Source organism: Oryzias latipes, chromosome 5 (assembly GCF_053564925.1).
Source record: "Oryzias latipes strain Hd-rR chromosome 5, Olatipes_Hd-rR_3.1".
Taxonomy (NCBI): Eukaryota; Metazoa; Chordata; class Actinopteri; order Beloniformes; family Adrianichthyidae; genus Oryzias; species Oryzias latipes.
The window spans coordinates 9850621-9869704 of NC_136241.1; the positions used below are offsets into that span (position 1 = coordinate 9850621).

Consider the following 19084-nt stretch of genomic DNA (forward strand, 5'->3'; position numbering starts at 1 on the left):
CCGGTGTCCGTATTGCGAAAAGAAGGCAACTGAATTGACGTGAATATGTTGGAAGTGGAAGTAAGCCATTTTCACACTCACTCAGTCCAGTTCTCATACAGTCCATGGTTGTGATGGAATTCGGACCGGACCTGAGGCTCGGTAAAGGCGGGAAGCGTCCCGCCTGTCATTTAAAGCCACAGATTTAACGGTGGCGTTTGTCAGAATGATGAAGACAGACTCCCGATGTATTTTGTTTGGAACCGCATTTATTCTTGTGTGAGAAAATATCGTCTCGGCCAGACTAAAGATCAACTGCAAACATCAAGATCTAAATTGTCCTGTGCCACCAAACAAAAACATAAATAAATAAAAATGCCCCCCTCCCCCCCTGTAAGTGCAAACTCCACTGCCTTCAGGGTTTAAGGTCGTGTGCCGTCTCACTTCTAAACAACGTTCCATCAACATGTTGGAAACCATGACACTTACAAAGACTTCAGATCTGACATAAATCATCTCAATATTTGACTTCTCCAGACTCTCCACTGCCACAAATAAAAATTAAAATCTATATTTGATTTTTGCATTCCTTAAATTACTTCATGTAAGCCAATATAAACACAAATGTACATATTTACAAAACTATACACATGCACTTTTACTACACTGAGGTTGTATACATGTATGTATCCGTTGTACACAAAGACACAGTTGTGTTGAGCCACATCAGCCTGTCAGGAGCCTCCAGTTCTGCTGCATTGTGTGTGTGTGTGTTTTTTTTTAATACAGACAAAAGATTTGTGCTTCTGCAGTCTGTCAGACAGACCTGCAAACTAGTGGAACATGTTTTTCCAGGAGCTCTTGTTAGGCTGCAGATGAACCGGCTCCACCTCTGCAGTGGCTTCACCTCCACCTCCACCTGGCTGTACCAGCTGCCTCAGCGTTCTGGTAACTTAATGCAGTTCCACAATGTGGGGGGGAAAAAATAATAAAATACACAAAGATCCCTGAAGTCTCACAGACAGTACATCACAGCTGGACTGAGTCGGACTGCATTGATGATCAATGTTTGACTTTTGTTTTTGGACTTTTAGTGGCCCAGAAATGATTAGGATTGTACTAAAAATCAGCCTAACATTTGAATTGAGAGCAGTTTAAAGGCAGGGTCAATGCAGCTAATAAAAATCTGAAATCTGGTTTAATAAAGACTCTGTTTAGCTAAGAATTCTTTCATGTGTCTAAAGCACACAGAGAGGTTTAAAGGATATTTTAAAATCTTTTTTTTTTGTGTCCACTTCCCTCACCTCTATGAAGTCCAGGTGTGACGTAACTATTCAAGCGGGACTTTCACACTTCTTAAACACAGTGACATTTCAACAGCAAACACTCTGAACATCCTCTGAATTCCAACAAGAATCCAACTCTCTTAAGTCTCAGCTGGCTTTGGCCTAAAAATAAAAACCTCATATGAACGCATAGCAACAGTGGTTGGGAAACATTTTAGAAGAAAAAAAAATACACAAATAAATAAACAATTTTTATCTATTACATTTCTTTCTAGCCCACCCCCCCTGCCATCTATAAATTCGGCACAATTATTTTATGCAAAAACACCTTCAAAAATCACCAAACAGATTCTTTTTTTTTTTTTAGCCGTCCTACATTTAATTAGGATGCTTTTATACATGAAACCAGGCAGCCCCTTTAAAACATTTCAAAATAAAGTTCATATAAAATTGGAGGGAGTGAAGTTAAGATTTCCTCTCACGTGGTTTAAATGCACTATGGCCCGATCGTATGCAGTGTGGACAGACTTGCGGACGCTGGGCTTCTTCCCTTCCATGAGGCGGAGCTTGTCGACGGTGTCGTCCATCCCCAGCGGCAGCAGCTTGCTGCGGGGAAGCCACTGCCTAGGAAGCAGGAAAGAAACGTATGAACGCCCCCCTTTTTTAATTCATCATGACTAGGGGTAGGGCTGCACGATATGAGGAGAACTCGCTATTTGGGATATTAGTGATCAATATTGCGATGAAGGTACAACTTGTGATACATGAAGAAATAGCAAAACAGCTGAATACATCATTTCCATTTCACCACAACAGTTTAGTTTAAATAAGAGTCAACATAACTTAAATTACACTCATAATGACCTACATAGGAGGTGAGCATCTAACATAAAAGGGTTCCATCCGATTGGTCAATGATGTAAAGGAGTTCCTCCGAATGCATGAAGAGGATTTATTTGTTAAATATTTGTTAAATTCATTAAATACTTCAAGCTGCCATACGATTGTTTTAGCACATGTAACCCTTGTGCTATCCTAGGCACTTTAACGTTGGGAGTTGGGTCATCTAGACCCACTAGACAGTGCTCTGAACCTTTTTTCTTCAATGATTTGTGATCTTCACTGGTGTCCATGGATTACATGAAATCTTTCCACCTTTATCCACCTTTGTCATGGTAGGAAGAACACGTCAATGTAAGGGTGGGGTCATCTAAGATAGCACAAGGGTTAAGGTTGCCATTTATCGCAATTTTTTCCGCCTTTTACAATATGCGTATTGCACAGCTTGATATCATGATAACGATAAATTCTTTCTTATAAAAGAATGGGACGGTGCAGGGCTGAACCCATCGGACGGTAAACTGTAGAACACGTGTCAAACTCAAGGCCCGGGGGCCAAATGTAGCCCGCCATGTCATTTTATGTGGCCCACGACAGCATAAAAGTTTTTCAATTTCTTAAAATAAAAATTGGTGAGTATTTATTCATATCTAGGGGGAATTGGACTTGAAATATGGGATTGGTTAACTATACGTTAGGACTTAAACACTGTCCATGTAACCTAACCTGACAGAATCATATTTAAAAGGATTTATGCTAAAGTAACAAGCAAACATATGTTTTCTATGCAACTGTAGTTGTCACTTTAAAAAGTTAGAATTAATAAATAAATGAGTTGTTTAACATTAAGGAGTAGTTACATTTATTTTTCATTACATTTAGTTACATGTATAAGTTATATCTGGTGCTTTGAGGACAGCCACTGTGCTGATGTGACCCTCAGTGAAAATGAGTTTGACATCCCTATTTTAGAATAAAGTTTGTCAACATATTATGGTCTCAATAAGGAGTTTGAGATCAATATTTTTGGGGATTGCTCAAACAAGTGTTCCTACTGTGTTTATGTGTTGAGTTTGAGCACTTTGGACCAGATGTTTTGTTCTTGTGTTTTGTTTTTTCTTAACTGTTCAAGATTGAAAAAAATACCTTTTGTTGGTTTAAAAGTAAAGGCTGCTGTTATAATAGGAAAACGTAATAAAGCTAGTTTTTTATGTTGCATTTTGATCTTTTCCTGCACCACAATGTCATGAATTTAAATGAAAATATCTCAAAATTAGGCTTTTTACAGCAATTATTAGGTTAAAGATAATTGTGATTACAAATAGATGAATTAATTACAGGTCATGATTAATTAATTGCACAAAAAAACATTGTGGCATTCAGCAGGTTTGCTGGAACTTTACCAGGTCCGTTTAGTGTCAAAGAAGAGCACCAGGAAGAGCTTCTGGTCTTCCTCTGTTTCCCTGCTTTCGCCCAGTTTGAGCACTTCCACAGGAGGCACTGGAATGGGGATGCCGTTGTGGAGGAGTCCTTCCTGAGGCATGTCTGGATCTACAATCTGCAGTGATGGATCATCTCAGCAACACAACATCATTCAAAAAAACACACAAACGGAGATTTGGTTCTTCCTCACCATCGCTGGGTATGAAGGATATCCTCTACATTTTGCCCAAACTAAGTCCAGCGGGGAAAGTTCAGTCTCACTATCTAAAGACAGGAGTGTAGACTTTCCTGTGAACGGGATAACCCAAAACACTTACAAGGTGGCTCGACTCCACAGAAACTAGTCCAGGATTTTGGCTGGGCAGTGATACACACCGGACTCGGCGACGTCTCCGTTCTCTTTGCTGGGAACTTTAGCCAACGCCGGTTTACCTCTGCTACGCTTTGGAGGGGAGACGCTGCAGAAGAAACAGGATTCTTTCAGATAAACTCTCTAATTAAACTTGATTCCTCTAAGAGAAATCTAAAAGGCACTTGGAAATTTTCTTAACATACCGTAATTTCCGGACTATAAGCCGCTACTTTTTTCCTGCGCTTACAGCCCTGTGGCTTATTCAGTGACGCGGCCAATTTATGGATTTAATTGGCGGCCGCCATGTACATAATTTCGGACTCAGTGAAAGGTTTGAATTCTCTATCTAACACCAAACACAAGTCATTTGATTTTCAACACACCTCTAAGCAGCCAAACAGCATGGACTTGACTTCAGGTCTTAGACACTTCAGTCATGGTTCAACAAAACGAAACACGCATGCCCGGCCGCATCCCAGAATCCTTTGGTGCCTATAGACCCAACGTGCACGTGATCGCCGCTACAATATGATGAAGCTTTCAAGTTAAAAGCAATCGTTAAAAGCAGCGTGAAAAAATCCACCATCACCAACGGGTTTGGAAAAGCCGGTCAGCTGCGTGACGGAGAGAACAGCGCATGCTCAGGAGTGAATTTACCTCTGAGTCATAGTGACTCGGCTGGCTGCACGTAAATATGTGGGAATAACATCAGCCTTTATTTTGCCGGGACACGACTGGAAACACAAATCCACGTGATCGTTTTTACGGTTTCTAAGGACTGAGCGGAATTTTGCATTGAAAAGCTCACACCGACCCACAGCCGCCGTGTGAGCTGGAGACATGTTCTGCTGCTCGTTCACATAGAGCTGCGGGGCCGATGGCAGTCTGATGGCTCCCACACGTAACAACGCATCCGCCCCTCATCCACAAAACGTTCAGTATTAAGTCCGACTGCTCTGCACAGACACGATTCGCTCCGTCCAGCGCAGAATGGGGACGAAGCGTTCTTCCCTGGGAGACAAGGAGCGCGCGGGGCGAACGCGGAGCGCAGAGGCGAACGCGGAGCAACAGTTTTTGTTGTGAAAGGAAACTTCTGACGCACGCGCCGCGCTGAGGAGCGCGCTTTTCAGTCGCCGCTGCTTTATTTCACTGGTGTTACTACTCCCATAACGCTGCCGCGACACAAGCGGAAGGAGAGCTGTTCTCGTTCACCCCTCCATGCACTGCTGATACTTGCTCATTCTTAAACACATACAACAGTGTGGCGAGGCCGGGCGTTGACCCGGCCTTTAGCCCCTAAGACTCATGGGAAATGGGGGATCGCGGATGTAAATTTCCTCATCATAACTGAGGGATGTAATGTTGATTATATGGTTACTGTTTGTAATTTTATGTATGATACCTAGATTGTCAATAAGTAAAAAATAAAAATAAAATAAATAAATAAGAAAAACCATAACTGAGGAACTTGTGAACAGAATAGAGTTCCATGCTGTTTGGCAGATGTAGTTGTATTCAAATACTTGATCTTGAGGCAAAGCTGACTCCACCCACAGTGTGCTAATGAAGTACACTTACTCTGGGAATCAGGATGTGAATTGTCAGGATGACAATGATGCCTAGTACATGCGGCTTGTACTCCGACGCGGTTTGTGTATGTATAAAAGTAGTTAAACACGTCAAAACGGGTGGGTGCGGCTAGTAATCGGGTGCGCTTTGTAGTCCGGAATTTACGGTACTACATAAGCAAATCATAGCTATTAGATTTGATTTACTGCATAATATGGCAAATCTATAACTCAGTGCTTCTCTGTCTGGGAGGCAGGTAACTGTTGGAAGCACGACTAAAGCAGAAAGTGGGATTTTCTGACTGTTTGTGTTGTGCAGAAGTGACAGTAGCTGCGGTTACATGTGCAAAATATCTTTGATCGGATCAAAGATCGGATTAGACTTGAACTGTGTATATGGGCCCAGAAAAACATCATCATATTATAACAAATGTTCACATACACCACACTTTAGGTCAGAATAAAACCTGTGGACAAGCACAGAACTATCTAAAATACCGCAAGAAGAAATAGTGAGTTCTGTTGTAAACAAATAGAGCAGCGGCATAGAGCGATTTGATCTTCTAAACATGCTTTTATTATCACTATGATTATTATTAAGGGCCTGTTTGCTCATAATTTTTGTAATCAGTGCAGTCAGTGCTTTATTCTTGGCCGAATGGACCTGGAAGAAGGTTGGGATTAGGCTAATACGTGCCAACAACAAACATTTAGCTTCAGATGTAGTTAAAATCCATGCAGGCAATGCCGCAATCTGCACCTTGGCTGCACGTAGATATGTTGCAATAACGTCAGCCTTTGTTACGTCTGGACACGATTAGAAACACAAATTTACACGATTGTTTACACGGTTTCTTAGGACTGCGCCTCCTTAAATTACACTCCAAATGACCTACATAGGAGGCGAGCATCTAACATCCACCAACTCGCACACCGTCCCAAAGCCGCCCCTCTGCTCGGAGGCAAAGTTCTCCCGGCAGTCTCAGTTCTCCTGAGTCCAGCAGCTCGCTGAGGTCCGAACAGAGGTCCCCTGAACCCTCCCCATCATTGCTCCCCTATCTTCTTTTTAACATGTTTTTGCTAATTCTAATTTTTTTCTAAATATTGTTTTCTGTAGTGCAAATTATTCAAGTTCTTAACCGATCAATCTGATGCTTCAATAATGGTTTGTGGTGTGACGTCGAACGTTTGCAAATTCTCCAGAGCCCGCTCTCAAATGGTAGGGGAGTGGACTTCCAACATGCTCACTCCTGATTGGTGGAAGTGGTTGTCATAGTAATGTTGACTCAGATCAACCCGGACTAATCACTGCTTGCTGACAATTTCTGGTTCCAACATGGCGACGTCCGTATCACGAAAAAATAACGACTGAATCCACTTGACTTGGTTGAAGCTGGAGGTACAGTAAACCCTTGTTTTTCGCGGGGGTTACGTTCCAGAAAGAACCCGTGATAGGCAAAATCCGTGAAGTAGAAACCTCTATTTTTTTTAACAATTATCATACAATTAAATACTCTCTTATACATAGAAAAGAAAGAACAAACCATTTTACAGGCTCAAGCATTTGTTTCACAAATCAAAGTACTTTAAAAAACGTTTTTTTTTTCCAAAAAATAACTTCTGTACTGTACTGTCAAATAATAATTTGAATCATCGATGTAAACAGAAGGCTTCAAATCGCGGAGATTAGCCCCGCCCACCGCGACCCGAGAGTAATTGAATTAAACGGGAGAAAATTTAAAATGATCATGAAAAAAATACAAAGTACAAACGGACAAATAGTGGCTCAGGTGTATTTCAGTGCTCTTCAGTCTGTTTTCTCCTTCTCAAGCCTGCGGTGCAGCTGTGTGTGTTTGTTCGGGAGAAGAACATAGTGATTGACAGTTGGTGTTGCTCTTTTTCTATGGGTTTTAGAGAAACTTGAAATTGCAAGATGATTTGCATGTACGTAATTTGGAAAGCATATTTACGTACGTGTGCATATTAAACTGCAACATTATTGACGCGCAGGTAGAGAAGAAGCGGAGTGACTTTTTTAGCCAATCAGAATGCAGAACACAATGCACGATGCAAATCCGTGAAGTAGCGAAACCGTGAAAAGTAAACCGCGTTATAGCAAGGGATCACTGTAAACCATTTTTGTGATGGTTCACTGGAGTGAGTGGTGTCCCAATCACTCACTCCAGTTCTCATATACAGTCAATGATCTATGCTCAGTAGATTAGCAAACGTGGACCACAATGCATTGTGTTTGAACAATTTTGTCATTTGAATTTTTGTTTATGTTTTTAATAAATCATTTAATGTGTTATTAGGGGCTGCACGGTGGCGCAGTGGTTAGCACTCTTGCCTCACAGCAAGAAGGCTCCCAGTTCAAGTCCTGGCTGGGGGATCTGAAACAAAACATCAATCAGGGACCTTTCTGTGTGGAGTTTGGATGTTCTTCCTGTGCATGCGTGGGTCTCCGGCTTCCTCCCACCATCCAAAAACATGCTCCATAGGTCAATTGGCAACTCTAAATTGTCCATAGGTGTGAATGTGAGAATGAATGGGTGTGCGATTGCGACCCTGTGACGGACTGGCGACCTGTTCAGGGAATCCCCTGCCTTCGCCCGTAAGTGGCCAGGATAGGCCCCAGCTTAGACCCCGTAAGGGACAAAACGGAAGAAGATGAATTTAATGTGTTATTATGAGAATGCAATCGATTCATAAATAGTCTTTGTAAAATGTTCACATCTTAAGTGATGTTGGTGCTGACTATAGACAAAAAAATCTGTTTTTGTTGTTTTTCACATGTTCTTGTGGCGTTTCTCTGATGACGGACGACATAACAAGAAAAGTTAGATATTGCATTTCTGAGTATTTCTTAATTCAAATTGTTGTGAATCAGAAGCAGACAAAAAAATAATTTTTGAAAAAGATCATATTTGTGACGTAGAAAATACACTAGGAGGGCCACAAGGTTCTGGCATGACCTCAGCAACAGGGAAGGGAAGAGGGGTGGGGTTGCTTTGTGCCAACTAAGGGTGTAAGAAAAAATCAATTCGGCAATATATCGCAAACTTTCCTTCGTTCTGTCATGCTGCCTCATCATCACACTTTGTTTCTGGAAAGAATCAGTGTGTCCTCCCCACACTATGAATTTGCTTTGGTAAACGCAACTTATATATGAGATACAATTGCACTGCTTAACATTGTAATCATTAAACCGAATTTGACCATTTTATTACAGTGGAAGACATTAAAATTCAGGTTGAGTTTTTTCAAAGTCATATTTAAAAAAATAGAAAGAAAACACGTTTCGGTAAAATATTGGTATACCTATCGTATCGCCAGACTCCTGCCAATACAAACCCCTAGTGCCAACAGTACCCATCCACAACTCAGAGGTGAATTTCTAATGAATAATGCTGATCTGCAGTTACTATGTCCTAGAAAATGACACAGGTTTTTGGATTTCTGCTCAAAACTGCATAATCATAATCAAAAGACCACTGTGGACGCTTCTAACAGACCAACAGACAGTTGGAGTGGGACTTTCAGGGATTAGGGAGTAGTGAGTAAATTTGGACACAGCCTTTGAGGGGCCGGCAATTTGCTTACGTGAGGTTTGAGTCATCATCCTCCTCCTCCTCTTCATCCTGGTCTGCAGAGCTGTGTTTTCCATTCGTCAGTCCTGAACCACAAAGTCACAACTTAAACACTAAAAAGCAAGAGAAACCTTTCCAACCTGTTCCTCTCATTTCCCACCTTACCTTGTCCTCTGGGGGGTGGAGGGGGTTTGTCAGGTTCACTCTCACTGCTGGGGCCTCTGGATCTCAGGTGGTGTGAGGAAGGGGGGGCATTCAGGGTAGGAGGTAAGGCGGTGATGCTGTTCACACGTGGTACATTTGGACTGGAGGAGGTGCTGTCCGTCCTATTGGGTTTTGCTTCCGAAGTCTTCCCATTCTGCAGTGGGAGGGGCTTATTTTTGACCATTCGTGCCCCGTTTTTAGCTTTCTTGAAGAGAACTGACGTGCGGCGCCCCACACCGACAGGAGGCCCGGTGGGGGGCTTGCCCAGCGGTGTGACTTCATGGACAGCCTCTGGTTGGGAAGAGGGCGTCTCCCCTATTTCCGCCTCGTCTTCGCCTTGACTTCTGCTGCCACTGCGGGATGACCTCTGACGTTTGTAGGAACGCCCAGGCGACCGCTGCCCTCCCGTTACTATTCCCAAGACGGGGGGCTCCAGAGGGGCATCCCCCGGCAGAGGCGACGACACCGGGCAGCTGAGCTCCAGCACCGGAGGACTGTCATCTGATTCAAAATAATTCACTCAATGATGCATGGTTTTATAAACAGAGCATCTGTGGAGATATTGATTGATGATTGCATTCAAAGAGGTTCAAAGATTGAAAATATTAAGGATATGTACCTGTCCCAAAGTTTGACGCTTTACTCAGAAGCCCTTCATTCGTGTTTGCTTTTCCTTTTTTCTTTCCCTTTGTCTTCACTTCCTTCTCGTCATGCTCTCCGTCTTTTCCTTCATTGTTGCCGTTGCTCCGGTTCCCAGACGGAGCGTTCTGCTGATGCTGGCTGATCTTCTGTCTCAGAGCGTTGATTTCTTTGCGCAGCAGCCTGATGCGCTTGGTGCGTCCCCCGCTAGTGCGCATGGAGGTCACCATGTCCAGTTTATCCAGTAAGGCCTTGAGCTGCTCATCTGTAGTCAAGTGGACTCTGTTGTCAGGATCCAAAAGAGTATCAACTGCAGACAGAGAGATGGAGGACGTGAGCAAACGCAGACTGTGGATTCAAATCAGGGAGGACACGACTTCCACTGCAGACTCACCGTCATCCCACGTGCACTGGTAGAAGCCGTGCTTGTTCGGGGCCTCTGGCAGGTGCATGCCAGTGCTGGGGTCCAGCCCAATGCTCTGGGACTGCCTGTGGGCGTGGCGCAGGATGGCCCCACCCACCTCCTGCAGCTGTAAAGCTGTTTTGTGGAACATGGTGTCCTTGGAGTTGTATTTGAGACAGTTAGAAATCATGAGGTTGAAGTCTTTCTCCAAGTCTGCAACGGAGCAATAGGCGTGTCCCTCCAGTTTGGTGCGCATGGTGGACAGGTCCATGGGCTGGGATATAAACTCCAGGTAATCTGGGACCTCAATTAAACACAAACACAAAAATGTCAGCGGATTGCTGGTTTAGTTGGGCTAGAAACGTACATATTAGAGTGCAGTGTAAAGACACCAACCTCTGATAGATTGACAGGCTGAGAGAAGATCTTGGCCGTGTCTTTTTCTTGTAGTTGGTCCAAAGTATATCGCAGAAGCGTCAGTGCAGGAGTCAACTTCAGCTCAAGGACAGCCTGCTGGATTTTCATCTGGGAACACACATTGACAGAGGAGACTCAGGGTCCGTCTACACCTTTTAAGACTATGATGAAAATGGTGTTTTTTGTGTTTATTAACATGTTCTAGTGGAATTTTTCTGATGATATATGATGAAAATTACATTTCTGAGTAATCACAGTGAATTAGTTTTAGACAAAAAAAGATCATATTTGTGACGCACAGTCACAGTGTCCAAAAGTTTGGACACACCTCCTCATTCATTTGAATGAGAAGGTGTGTCCAAACTTTTGGTCTGTACTGCAAAGCCCTTTCGGACTTCTAAGAAGGTCTTAAAGCGCTATATAAGCACTCCATTTAACTCTATGTTAAACCCTCAAACCCAGATATTTCCTCAGGTTTACATGTGAGGAGCTTCCATTTGTCACATGTAGCCCAAAGCACAACAATTAAAAAAAAGATCCTGAAGCAAAGCAAACAGAAACCCTCCTCTTGACCTCAGTGTGTTCGGAATAATCAGTGACTGAAAAAGGCATCGCACAACTTGCTGTTTCCAAACAATTGTCTTTCCAGACAGTAAAATGAGTAGAGTTTTGTTTGCATGATATGACATAATCCTCTGGTAGAACGAAATCTTTTTAGATCTGCAAGTGAAGCTCAGCAAGCTCTGACACACCTGCTCTCTCTTCAGCCTCTCCCTCTTGCGGATGAGTTCAACCAGAAGCCGGGCTCTTTCCAGGTCTTGCCTCAGCTTCTGCCAGTATCGCAGCTCCTCTCTAGCAGCACTTAGCTTCTCGTCAGGCTCCCTCTAGAAAACCAAGGGAAATCGGAATGAGTGGCAGGATCGGACTCAGCTCAGACATGTAAACACTGTTTTCCATGCAGCCTGATTCTATAACACAGTAGTTACATAATTATAGTACCCTTGTTTGTGTGTAGGGTTGAGCCAATAGGAAGGTTTGCTATTCAAGAGTGTGTTACAGGAAGTGCGCGCTTTCTAGGCTGTGAGGAATGTAAGACAATAAAAAGTTCTGCACCAATAGATCCAGTGTGCTGCTGCATCTTCCTCTTTCTGCTTAAGATCTACTGGATTGTGTGAAAATCTATAATCCATCTCAATAAGTGTGATGTTTTGATTTCTGCTTGAGAACTAAATACAAAAAAAAAGAGATGCAAAAAGGTTTGATTCCAGCAAAATGTAAACAAGTTTCACTTCTGCTGTGTGTGCGAGCGGTGAGGACGCTCTGTGTGTTTACCTGTTCGGCTGTCTTGTGCGCCTGCAGGTGAGAGTGAAGGCGGCGTATTAAAGGCATGCCGTTCCGAGACTGTCGTTTCAGTAACCAGTAGTTATGAAGCCTCTGCATGAACTGGTTTTTCCTTTGGACTTCAACTCCTGTGCAGATCTTATTTAACCTGCAACAAGCAACGTCGCAAACACAGATCCAAACTTTTCAAACTAAATTATTTTTAAAGCTGACTGAAAATAAATAAAAAAGAATGTTTATGGTACCCCACACATGCTAGAACGTATCAGGAATAAGAAGATGTCCCACCTGTGAGAAGGGATTTGTGGTACGAGCAGCACAGGGATGGATGAGCGACGTGTTGAGCCGCATCCTTTAGCGTTCTTCTTTTTCTGGCCCTTGACTGTCTTTTTGTTTGGTGGGGAGGGGGTACTTTGTGTGTACGACCTCTGACCTCGGTTGCCCCTCCCTCCCACCAGCCTCCCCTCCACGGACTCGTCTACCGACCCGTCTCTCCGGGACCCGACAGGCGAGTGGTGCTCACAGAAAGCAGTCTTCTTCACGGAGAAGGTGGTGCCGTTCACCCCCGTTTCTCGAACCGGATCGATCTTCATGAACAGCCCCGCCTTTTGAGCGCAGGTGACGTGGAAAGCCCTGTAACAGTTGGCTTTGTGGCACTGAATAGATGCCCCCCTGCCTTTCTGCTTACACAGGTAGCAGGTGAGCTTCCAGCGAGCAGGGGGGATGTTCTTCACCCCTTCAATGGGCTCCAAGAAAACCGTGTTAGCGAAGCACACCTCTGGGATCCATATGGCGCAGACGACATGGGCCCACCGTCCGTCACTAGTTTGTTTGAAGGCACCTCCTCGGTTGGGACAGAGTACACAGTCTACAGGGCGAGAGGGGGACTGCAGGCAGCAGCGGCAAAGCCACTGTCCTTCGGGTACGTAGGGGACGCCGTAGCACTCCTGGTGGACGGCCAAGTTGCAAATATCGCAGAACAGGATGACGTTACTGTTGAGACATTCGTCATCCAGGCAAACACAGCAGAAAGCATCTTCGTCAACCGAATTCTGGGACAAGGCCTGGCTGCGGGACTCCAAGATGGATTCCCTCTCCAGGCGGTCAATTAGAAGTTCAAAAGTGTTTGGTGATACAGACGCGTGACCATCAGACACTCGCTTCTGATTTACCATCTCCAGCCAGGCCAAGTCCTCCTCGTCCATGTCGTACTCTGCAACATTGTCCAGCTCCTCCCCAGACTTTTCTATGTAACGGTAGTAGGCTGCTGGGAGAGGAGGAGCCTCTGACAGTGAAACTGAAGTCAGAACTTGAAAGGTGGGCTCAGGCAAAGGGCTTTGGTGAGACGAGGAATAATTCGATCCAGTGTGCTGCTGTAACCCCGACCGCCGGTTCTGATCACATGTACTTTTAGCGCTCTTCCTGCTTTTACTGTTTGAAGGTTTCCGCCACGACCTGCTCTTACTCTGCGTCTGCTCGCTGTTCTCCTTGTTGCTGTTGCACTCAACAATATCCTGAGCCATCATCTCATCCTCTGTAATGACCGGCAGAGGGTCGGAAATGTTGATCCGGTGGAGCCTTCCATCCAAGTCCACTTCGACTATTTTCTGAGCCTGGGCATAAGTCAAGGTCTCCCTGGATGGAGAGAGTTGTAGTCTGTAGGGTGAGGGTGGCCTCAGATGACTGGACGATCCCCTGCCCCTTCCTCTTCCTCTGCCTCGACCCCTTCCCATGTTGACGTTAGTGAGGACTGTCTTGCATTCCCACGTCTTCACCTTCCGCATGGGACTTCACTCTAGCATTTGTAGGGACCAAACGAAAACGTTTAATCAGATTATTAAAAGCTGTTTGTGATCAAATCAATTAAACAAAATGTTTGTAGAATCACTATAATGTGTTACAGATTCCATGATTTTGTGTGTTTAACCCTTGTGCCATCTTAGATGACCCCACCCTTACATTGACGTGTTCTTCCTACCATGACAAAGGTGGATAAAGGTGGAAAGATTTCATGTAATCCATGGACACCAGTGAAGATCACAAATCATTGAAGAAAAAAGGTTCAGAGCACTGTCTAGTGGGTCTAGATGACCCAACTCCCAATGTTAAAGTGCCTAGGATAGCACAAGGGTTAAAAAACAGCCATAACCCAAGTGATGTGGTAACGCCAAGTCTGTTATTTCTCAGTCTAAAACTTTGGCTTAGTCTGCATTAAAAAAAAACCTGAGAATATGAATGCAGTGCTAAATGTTTATAAGCAAAAATAAATAAATAAATAACACTTTTAATTTCTGTTCTGGTAATCTTGAACTATACATATTAAAAAAGCTAAATCCTGTGTGTAACTAAGGCAGACTTTTGAACTAAATGTATTTTTTCATTTTGTTAAAAATGGCAGAAAGTAAGAAAACTTTTTTATCCCACGACAGAGAAAAATAGTGGAATGGTGAAATCCAGCAATGAGACAAACATCCAAATTTAACAAGGACTACAAAAGTAATAAATAATAAACTATAAAACTTGCAACTAAATGTTAACATTTTACATTGACAGTGGATAATAGCAATTATTAAACGAAGCTTCACGACATCCAAGTCTTGTGAAAGTTTAACTAAGATTTGACAAATGACTTTCTTTTCAAGTATTTATTTTAGGTAAAACTATTTAAACGCTTTTACAATACTCAGCTTAGAAACAATGTTAATTGAAAAAAAATAATAAAAAAAAATCACACAAGAAATACCCCTCCCCACCTTGGGCAGTCAGACCACCTTTCCCTCCTGTTACCCCCAGCCTACACCACCCTCAGGCGTAGTGGGAGGCCCACCACAAAAACTACAACGACCTGGCCTGATGATGCACTTAACAGACTACAAGACTGCTTTGAGCAGACGGACTGGAATATGTTTCAACACCAGGAGCTGGAAACACACACGAGGACGGTGCTGGACTACATCAAGTTCTGTGTTGGAAATGTGACTGTAGACAAAAGCATCCGGGTTTTCCCTAACCAGAAACCCTGGATGACCAACCAAGTCCGCAAACTCCTCAAAGCCAGCGACGCTGCCTTCCGGTCAGGCGACAGAGCTCTGTACAGCGCTGCCCGAGCTGACCTGTGAAAGGGGGTCAAAAAAGCTAAGATGGACCACAGGAGGACCATCGAGTCCCATCTGTCCAGCAACAACACGCGGGAGGTGTGGAAGGGCATACATGACATCACCAACTACAGGGGCTGTCAAGTAACTACAGACCATCTGAATGCAGCGCTAGCAAAGGAGCTGAACAACTTCTTCGCACGCTTTGAAGCTCCAAAACAACAGAACTCTGCCGCACCGGCCCCACCCCCAAACTCATCCAGCTCCTGTCACGAACTGGTGGTGGAGGACCCAAATGCAGGAGACCAAGCTTGATGACAGGAACTAAAACATTTAATTAGCAAATTGAAACATGACAAAACTATGAGGGGAAACAAAACTGTGACAAAACAGAGCAGTTGACCTGACAAGGATGAACAGAAACCAAGACACTTAAATAGGCTGAGGGTAATTAACTGAACTGAAGACAGCTGTGGATCATGAACCTGAACCTAGAGTGACTGACAAGGAAACCAAAAACATGACAAAGAAAACTAAACCACTGAATCCTTACAACTCCACCTCTCCAATCACGCCACTAACTCTGACTGAGGACGACGTCAGGAAGGCAGCTGGCCCAGATGGAGTTCCTGGCAAAGTGCTTAGAGCATGTGCTCCTCAGCTCGCACCCATCTTCAAAGAGATCTTCAACCCCCCCCCGGCCCAGGCAGTGATACCTTCCTGTCTGAAATCTGCCACTATCATCCCAGTGCCGAAGAAATCTCCCATCTCCAGCGCCAACGGTTACCGTCCGGTGGCGCTCACTCCAGTTGTCATGAAGTGCTTTGAGAGACTGGTCCTCCAGCACATCAATGATCACCTCCCCCCAGACCTCGACCCCCACCAGTTTGCATACCGCACAAACCGGTCTACAGAGGATGCCATCGCCTTAGCCCTGCATGCAGCACTGAGCCACCTGGAGGAGCAGCAGAGCTATGTCCGGATGCTCTTTGTGGACAATAGCTCTGCCTTCAATACAATCATCCCGGACATACTGATCAGAAAACTGGACACTATAGGCCTGCCCCCCCTCACATGTGCCTGGATATAGGACTTCCTCACTGACCGGCCCCAGGCTGTGAGGCTGGGCCCCCACCTCTCCCCCACACCCAAACGGGCTCCCCACAGGGCTGTGTGCTGAGCCCCCTCCTGTACTGCCTCTACACCCACGACTGCAGTCCGCAGCACGACAGCAACCTCATCGTAAAGTTTGCTGATGACACCACAGTCGTCGGACTCATCTCAAAGGGAGACGAGGCAGCCTGCAGGGAGGAGGTCCTGAAGCTGGTAACTTGGTGCTCTGACAACAACTTGGCTCTGAACACCAAGAAAACCAAGGAAATCATCGTGGACTTCAGGGGGCACAACACCGACCCAGCTCCCCTCTACATCAACGGAGAGCGTGTGGAAAGGGTCCACACCTTCCGGTTTCTGAGAGTTGTATTTTCCAACAACATCTCCTGGCCAGAAAACATCACAGAGGTCATCAAGAAGGCCCAGCAGAGACTCCACTTTCTGCAGGTCCTCAGAAAGCACAATCTGGACCCCAGCCTGCTGACAACCTTCTACCGTACGTCCATTGAAAGCCTTCTGATGTACTGCATTACAACGTGGTATGGCAGCTGTACTATGGCGGACAGGGAGAGACTGCAGAAGGTAGTCAAAGCGTCTCAGAGGATCATCGGCTCCCCCCTCCCCTCACTATCGCACATCTACTATTCCCGCTGTCTTAGCGGAGCTGGGAAGATCATAAAAGACAGTTCCCACCCTGGCTCTAGACTGTTTGACCTGTTGCCCTCGGGAAGGCGCTACAGGTGCATCAGATCAAGGACAAACCGCCTTAAGAACAGTTTTTCCCCTAAGCCATAGCCATCCTGAACTGACAATGACAGCTCCACACGCACCCACAAACCCATGTCTCTCTGTCTCTTTCTCCTCTCTCTTACTATGCGCATCTCATCATGTCAACCCCATCTCATTATGTGCAATATAATCTCATCATGTGCAATATATTAAGTGCAATATATGTCTGCTATCATGGGCATAGCAGTTTTTATTTTTACCTACCTCTCTGCGGAAAGTAAAACCTACTCAGCAAAAAAAATGTATTGTACATTTTTGTACTTTTGTAAATTGTACTTTTCTTTTTTGTGAAATTATTTTATTATTTTGTGAAATTCATTTTCTCATGCATGTTTGCACTGAACAGTGAGCAGCTCTCATTTCACTGTATGCGCGTGTGATGCGAATTGTACATGTGTAGTGACATTAAAGGCATTCTATTCTATTCTAAATAGATGTTTGTTGAAATACTAAAACACATTCTGATCATTCAAAATGGATTGTTTCAAGTAAATAAAAAAATAGAAAATACAATTACTAACAGTGTTATAATCCAGAAATTATACATTGTATTCCAAAAGATCCAACCCTTATAACTACCAAAAACTTTCAACCAAACACTTTTGATAATTTAAAATGTTATTTGTGGATACATAGCGTTAAAAATTGTGAGAAATGAATATATAAATGTCTACAATGTTAATGCAGAGGGCCAAATCAAGCTCCCTTGCTACATTTACAGCCTTGACTGTGTGTTGGAACGGCAACAGTAGCATGTGCTATTTGCATACGTGCCTGACAACCTTCTTTCTATTGGCTTAAAAAACGGTCCGTAATGCGGATGTACTGCGCTCTGACCAATGAGAGGCGAGCTCGCGCGGTTTTCTTTTCTTCCCTCTTCCCCCCGCCCTTGTTGCTGTGCATAGTTAGGTTGCAGTGCAGTAAATACCAGCCCGAATATCTAACATCTGTCAGCCATTTTAGGCGCACAACAGCAGAGACGGCGCTTGTATTGCAAGTTGATTAGCAGCCCAATTATATATGCAAACAGAGAAAAGTTACTATCTATGAAACCATGCCTCAATGCGTCAATTAACGGCATGTTAACATTAGGTCACGACACAGCAATGTGCAACGTATCAGGTATTTCTTTGTGCTCCAGACCCTTGCAAAAGGGCTGTCTTTGCTGATGTGATAACGTTAGACGGTCGGACAGGACACACGGATGTCGTGTGGCTAACAACTTGGAATTTAGGAATAGTTCCGACAATCGAGAGGGAAAAAAACAGGTGTTTTACCTCCAACCGCCGTCTCCTGCAGTGCCATGGCAACAAATAAAATTGCAACTGCCTAAATGTCAGCTAGTGACAGTCTCCAACCACCAAGGCGGACATGCTAGCCGTTAGCTTAGCTGGCCGGTAATTTCAGGAGCGACGGCGGCATTTTCAACGCCCCACTTCTCCACCGTTACGTCGGTTCAAGACACGCACTCGACCCAGTTTAATTGACTTTGGTTAAACCTTTGGAACGATTATAATTAAAAACTTGGGGACATAAAAATCTCGAAGAAATCAAATAAATGTCCCTTGGATGAGGCTAAATATTCAGTCAAGATGGCTTGAGAAATACGCCCCTTTAGAAAAAAACATTTCAGCCAATCGGAGCTCGTCGCTGTACCGCGCACGCAACGCGCACCGCTCTGTGATTGGTCAGGGAGACGAACCAAATCCACCGGACTCTTCGTGCACTTCACCACAGAACGATGCGGTGAGAAAGACAACGGGACCTTAACTGCGCGCCTTCCACGAGCAGCTCGCTTTCAACTGAATACGTCACTTGAAAAACAATCCCAAAGTCTGTAAAGTAGAAAGTAAGCTTAACAAAAAACTTTTTTTTTTCATTTACACCACAGTTTCAACCAAAACGTATCTCGTTCAAAGAAATTATAAGACCATTTTAGCATTCTAATTTACCTTTATTTATTAGTAACTAATTATATTAGTAATAACATCCATTCACCTTGAGTACACATGCAGTGTTTAGCCC

General features: G+C 44.2%; 1 protein-coding gene across 1 annotated transcript; it reads right to left on the reverse strand.

Annotated features, from left to right (window-relative positions):
* Positions 1–230: 230 nt before the first annotated feature.
* On the reverse strand, positions 231–18831 carry brpf3a (bromodomain and PHD finger containing, 3a). Its single transcript, XM_004068741.5, has 13 exons — positions 18337–18831; positions 12351–13857; positions 12054–12210; positions 11474–11605; positions 10701–10829; positions 10296–10608; positions 9882–10211; positions 9224–9763; positions 9072–9144; positions 3924–4006; positions 3739–3836; positions 3509–3663; positions 231–1889 (listed from the first exon to the last, which is right to left on the reverse strand). The coding sequence occupies exons 2-13, from the start codon at positions 13844–13846 to the stop codon at positions 1706–1708; spliced, it is 3690 nt and encodes a 1229-aa protein (XP_004068789.1). The 5' UTR covers positions 13847–13857; positions 18337–18831; the 3' UTR covers positions 231–1705.
* Between the last annotated feature and the right edge of the window lie 253 nt (positions 18832–19084).

Bases quoted from the DNA above. Each gene is read 5' to 3' on its own strand.
- brpf3a (XM_004068741.5), bottom strand. From the start codon at position 13,846: ATGCGGAAGGTGAAGACGTGGGAATGCAAGACAGTCCTCACTAACGTC. The intron at 3,837-3,923 runs GTGTGTATCACT...TCCCGTTCACAG, and splicing joins CGGAGACGTCGCCGAGTCCG to GAAAGTCTACACTCCTGTCT. The intron at 3,664-3,738 runs GTGAGGAAGAAC...CCATCACTGCAG, and splicing joins ATCCTTCATACCCAGCGATG to ATTGTAGATCCAGACATGCC.